Source organism: Montipora capricornis, chromosome 3, assembly GCF_036669925.1.
Source record: "Montipora capricornis isolate CH-2021 chromosome 3, ASM3666992v2, whole genome shotgun sequence".
NCBI classification, from domain to species: domain Eukaryota; kingdom Metazoa; phylum Cnidaria; class Anthozoa; order Scleractinia; family Acroporidae; genus Montipora; species Montipora capricornis.
In genome coordinates, this window is record NC_090885.1 from 18,228,102 (window position 1) to 18,234,101 (window position 6,000).

The 6,000-nt window shown below is 38.6% G+C and overlaps 1 protein-coding gene across 1 annotated transcript in view; it reads left to right on the forward strand.

Moving 5' to 3' along the window:
* Positions 1–6,000, forward strand: part of LOC138042489 (ectopic P granules protein 5 homolog) — a 57,336-nt gene that overhangs the window by 12,617 nt on the left and 38,719 nt on the right. Inside the window, exons 15-19 of the mRNA XM_068888394.1 lie at positions 563–729; positions 1,100–1,245; positions 2,565–2,705; positions 3,867–4,031; positions 4,970–5,291. Of these exons, the coding sequence (XP_068744495.1) occupies positions 563–729; positions 1,100–1,245; positions 2,565–2,705; positions 3,867–4,031; positions 4,970–5,291 (941 nt within the window). The remainder of the gene's footprint in view (positions 1–562; positions 730–1,099; positions 1,246–2,564; positions 2,706–3,866; positions 4,032–4,969; positions 5,292–6,000) is intronic.

Here is a 6,000-nt window from a genome sequence, read left to right on the forward strand (position 1 = left end):
TTTTTCATATGGCACCATAACATCCCTTGTGAGTTACTTGATTGGAAACAGATAAACCAATAATAATTATTAACCCATTGACTACCAGGGGTTCCCCATCGACGAATAAAATCGTCTGGCGTTAGACAGAGTAAAATACTAAGTCTGGACAACCTGGTATGAGAGTGTGATGCTGTTTTTGTAATATTATTGTTTGTTCACCATATGCATGCTTCAACAGGACTGTTTTATTAGCAACAGCATTGCAGACAATTTTCCCAGTACCTTTTTGCATCCCAGTTTACCTTGTGCCTGCCCCATAACAGTTATACACAGGCTTTTGTTGAAATATAATAAGGGAAAAAAGTGGCATGTTATTTGTGAAGTAGTACACCTGTAGGCACATTTGTTACTGTTTCTTCTGCCATGTTTTACTTCTTTTGTGATTTTTTAATTGCTAAAGGAACAATGTCAAAAAAGTTAATGAAGAAACTCAGAGAGTAGTGTCTCTTTCACGCTCTAGAAAGACTTGCAGTGACAATAATATTAATTTTATCACTACTGCTTTTAAAATCTTTGGCAGACTTGGAGCTTGGCAGTTTCTGGCTGACATGCCCTTTAGAAGTGTGTCTTCTGAAACTCTCTGGAAGCTGTTTCTTGCACTGCACTTAGATGCATCGAAACTGGACTCTGTTGAAAGCATTCAAAGAGAGAACTCTTATAAAGAAAACTGGAGAGACATATTAGAGAGTATGTTCAGCTTTAACATTTCATAAGTGCGAGATGGTATGCAGTTGACTGTGGTGCATTAGATGCAAAGAGTCAGACTGAGTGCATTATTATTTTTGTGAATATTCAAGATACGGAATAATTTTCTGTTTTCGTTCTAAACAGAAGAACACTCCATTTAAACTCTACTGCTGATAGTGGAATGAATGGTTTGCTGAATCAACATACTGTAGTACTTTAATCTTTTGTGCTGCCTAATATGTCCAGAAATACCCCTAATACCGGTACACTCTTGTTTTGTTATTTTTCCATAACGTGATTATTATACTGTTTAAAAGTCATCTTTACGTGAGACATTGAATTTTAAACTTGTACCTGTGCTCTTTTACAGGTCGTGAGGGGGAATTCACTGATCAACTTGCCAGAATCTCTCAATCTGAGGCCATCTTTTTGTTAACCACATTTGCAAACATTGCCACCTCTCGTGAAGAGAATGAAAAGGAATTAATTGAGGCCATTACACTGCAAGTGTACAAGGTTTGGAATTTATTTTACAACGGACAGTGTATGAACAGAATGTGGCAAGTTGTTTTTATCGCAACATTTAACACACAGATAAAACATTGCCTTGAATAGTTATTTAAATAAATAAATAAGCACTCCCTTGATTAGTTGCATGAGAACATTTGTGATCTGAGCATTTTGTCCTACAAAAGCGTGCCTTACATCTTATCTACTTTGCACCTTTTAGATCTTCTGCTGTCCCTCTTTTTGTTTCCTCTGGTTTCCTCCCAATCGGCCTCCTTTATTTTAAAGCAGTGTCGATTTTAATGCATGATGTCCATAATAACTTTATCACCCCTTAACATGTCCAACCTTTTCAGTTCTGCAAGCGCAATACATACATACAACACAAGATTTTCTTCCGCCGGTAATCTCTACACTAAATATTCCAGGTTAACCCATCAAATCAAATCTTTTTCTCGACGAGGCGTATTAATATGGAATAGCATCCCTCCAGACCTGCGGAAATTATCTAAGCATGCTTCAATAAAATGCAACACTACTTACTTCAAATTCTCAATCAGGAGGAGGATTATGTTGGCATACCGACTATTATGTCTCATTTACAAAAAGTTACATTGTATATAGCCAAGTTTATAGTTTATAGAGTATACATTATAGGCTTAAGATATAGGCATGATTGCGATCAATTTAAGTACTCAATATACGTCAATTTAAAATTGTATTTGTATAATGTGTAAATATATCAATTTCACTCTACCCGCCTAGATTAGCTTTCGCTATTTGCGGGTTAGAGTGATTCTTTTGTAATATGTAATAAGAATAACAAACTTGACTTGACTTGATTGCAAACATTCAAATCCTTGCTAGTTGCCTTGAACGAGACAGTATCCTTGGTTTTAATATGATGTTACTGTCGGAGCAATGTTGGTTACGGAAGTAACCAATGGGGTGTTTGGGCTCCATTCTTACGAGTGCTGATCTTTTTGTTTTTAACTGGATTTAAGTACACATACATGACATTACGTACACATATATCCATGTACAATAATAATTATTATTCGTTGTGACTATGTATCATCTAATCATTTTGGCAAAAAATAGGAATAGAAATAGTAGAGTCACTTTTTGTTTTATATTTTTTCCAATCCCTGGCAATCCTTCCTTTAAAAGAAGCCGGTACTCTTTTTTGTTGTTCTCGTTCTTTTTTTCTTCTCGGTATAAAATTTTACAAACTTGCTCTGAAACAGGTCTTAATTTTTTGTCAGAAATTACCTTAAAGCTGCTCAAACTCTGAGCAAGAAATTGCCTTCTTTCCATGATATTTACAGGTTTCATTTATTGCAAGTCAGACAAGGGAGTTGTGTTCCAAAACAGGGAAACACCTCCTTGGAACCATTTCAAGTACTCATCCTTTTGTGATAACAGCTCTCTTGGACAGCGTCAGTGCTACAATCGAAACTATCGGCAAGGTAAGTAGGAATCTTTGAAAGCAATGGCAAGTAGGGAGTTGAAGCAATAATGATTTGGACTATCATTTCTCAGGCATTACGAACACACCTGTAAGCACAAGTAAAGGGGAGGGGGGGAGAGGAGTGGTATAGTACATGCACCTCAATCAAGTTCTGTTTTCTCTGTTTTTGGCTTTTGAGTTTACATTAGCATTCCTTTGTTTTTGTGCATTTGTTTCACAGATGCTCATTATTTTAATTAGTTTCTTTTGTCCGAACAAAAGGCACCAATGAACAACACACTATTGAGTTTATGTTAAGTGGATTGTTCTAGTGCTTGGGTTACTTGTGAAAACCAACACTGACTGCAGAGAACGATACATGTAAGCTTTATGATAAAATTGGCTGAGCATACTCTGCATGTACAGTTACTTGACATTTTTAGTCTATTCCTCTGCCGTTCTTTATCCAAAAACGACATGAAATGGCCAAATTTTAGGTTATGTGGAAGAATTGAGCACTCAACGATACATTTTCAACTTCCTATTAATACTCCCATGGATTTATGCACAAATCTGGAAATTTTATCAAGCAAAAATTATAATAACCATTGGTTACACAAGGCAATTAAGACTCCAACCAGACTCTCAATTTTTTTTCTGTAGCAGTGTGAATCTGAGTGGCAAAGAAATACTCGCATAACTTATGCTGCGTGAAAAACTGAAGAAACTGCTTGCAGCCTAGAGGCCATTTTCCAGGACATAATTTATGAGAATTACCAAGCTAATGCCTTTTGGTGTATAATCGAAATTAAAGTTTACTTTCATGAATTTTTGACCCAGAGCAGTTGAAAATTCTCCCTGCAAACTAAGATAGATCTAGATTTTCTCTGGTCGTTATTCAAGGAAACTCGCTTTGGCACTTGAGAAGTGAGTATTTTAAATGTTGCCATGGTTACAAAAAAACCCATGGAAATTAAAGGAACAGCCCAGGGGCTTGAAGTCATCTCATTGGTTAAGAAAAACATAAAGCCTTTGGACACTTAGTGTGTTGACGTTGCTGAAACACGTCAAAGAAATGGTTATTGGCTTGAAATTGCTAATCTTTTCTCAGATGTTTTGGAAAATCCTTCCTGTTACCAAGAACTTTTCGCATCATATATAATTTCTTCAATTTATCCAGGCCTGTGTTTACTTGTTCAGTGGATTGTCAGTTCATCTCTGGTATCCATCCTACAAAAGTATGGACTGCATCAAGTCGTGGTTGCTTAAGGCTGATCTCTCATCCCCTGAACACCAACTAGCAAGATACATTATTTCCAACCTTAACTGGGGACACGTAGGAGAGGTATGAATGCGCAACGAAACTGTTACTGCACGCACCATCATGAGTTGTCAGCAAAATAATAGGCTGATTTAGCAACAGAACGGGAACGTCAGTGGCGACGTCGCGCGCAGCAAAACTACCAATGAGAATTAAGAATAGAGAAGAAAAGAGTGGAGTCTACTCTATTCTGAATTCTCATTGGTGTTTTTTCTGCGCGTGCCGTCGCCACTGACGTTCCCGTTCTGTTGCTAAATCAGCCTAATCTCCAAGGTTGTCCACCAAGGAGGCAGGTTAGGACGCTTGACTTGAGATCCAGAGTTCCCAGGTTCAAGACTCGTTCTGGCCACGCCTTGAATTGTTCCTGGTAGTCCGTGGTTCATCTCTCGGACGTACTTGTAAATAGCCAACTGGTTTGCCTCCGGCCAGTTGGGTTTCTTAACAGTTTTTGTTGAATGTTCTGTTCTGTTCTGTGGTGTTTGTGTTTCATTGGACATGAAAAGCCCTTATGGGGAGTGGTCAATTAAGTATGTATTTTTCTCATTTTTTTATACTGTGTGTGCAGTGATGCCTTGAACCTTGAAATACCGAAAGCATCATCCGTAATAAGTGTTGCATATTGTATTCTTTACGTGTATTTTGAATCTTTTTGGGTGCAAACCTTCATGTTCAGTTAAATCTGGGCTTCTTTGCTTTGCACTATTGACCAAAGGTGCCAAAGTTGATTTGGAAATAACCTTTTTTAACATGTATACAGTATCTCTCATTGTTTGAAAAGAAGCACAGTCCATTTCTTGGTTGGCTGATTCCACGTGCCTTTACCATGATTTTTAGATTATCGCAGTTATGAACGTTACCTAAACACTGACGAAGGGAAAGGCTGAAATATTCAGGCTAATATATTCTTTTCATACATTAATTAGTTAAGTCTTAAAGTTTCTTTATTGTGTTTGTTTCTTTAGCCTGGTGAAAGCGATCGCTTGTTTTTGCACCAGTGTTGGCACAGAGCATTAGCAGCATCACTGGTTGAGGTGTCAGCTCTACGCCTTCCCAATATGCCGGGAGGCATCGCACACGAAGCGTTTAAAGAGGACACTGGACTCCTGAAACAAATGACCCTCGTAGCTGCGGCATCGTACAATCGGATGATGCAGCCCAATTATGAGCAACAGCTGTATGATTGGCTCTGGGAGGTGATGTTAACCCTTAGACTCCACCCTGGCGACCTTCCTGTCCCAGTTATGCAATTCACACAGCAGGCGCCACAAGGGGAAGAGTTACAAGGTGTAGACCCTAATCAGTAATAAAGTGGCCGAGTTTACGGCTGCTTGGTATTAACAAATAAGCCAAACCTCCAACTTGTGTTCCTACCTTTGGGAGCAAAAGATGCTTGGGAGACATGTCATTATCCAAATTGACAAAATTGAATTTGTAGCCTTGTTGAAAGCATTAGGGAGCTTACGGAAGGACAGTGATGACGGCTACGAGAACGCCACGAAACCGTGACAATGGGCTTATTGAACAAAAACAAAGGCTCTGTACGTGCGTTTTGCATCTTGGCACATTTCTTTGCCGGCGTCGTCCTGAAAACAAAGTGAACTGACCAAATTTGAGATTGGTTAGGGGACGTGAGAGCCCGACGTTACATTTTTAATTTTCTTCCCAAACAACCACACCTTTCATGACAATTTTATTCTTGGAATGTTGATACACACTTTCCTTGCGGAATGACTTGGAGTAGTCAGATAATGAAATTTGAGCACGACTAGAAGAAAGTGAAGTCAATGGACAAAATAATTGTAAAATCGCTCACACAGGAAGTTAGAATGAAACTTGCAAGTACGCTTGCGCCCCCCCGCCCCCAATATGGCAAGTAATACACCCTTGATGCGTGAAGCAACTTGATTCAATTTTTGTAAAAGGATTCAACCCCATACACGATATTCCAAAATGGCCGCTGATTTATGCGCATACAAATTAGCCCTTGTTGCCT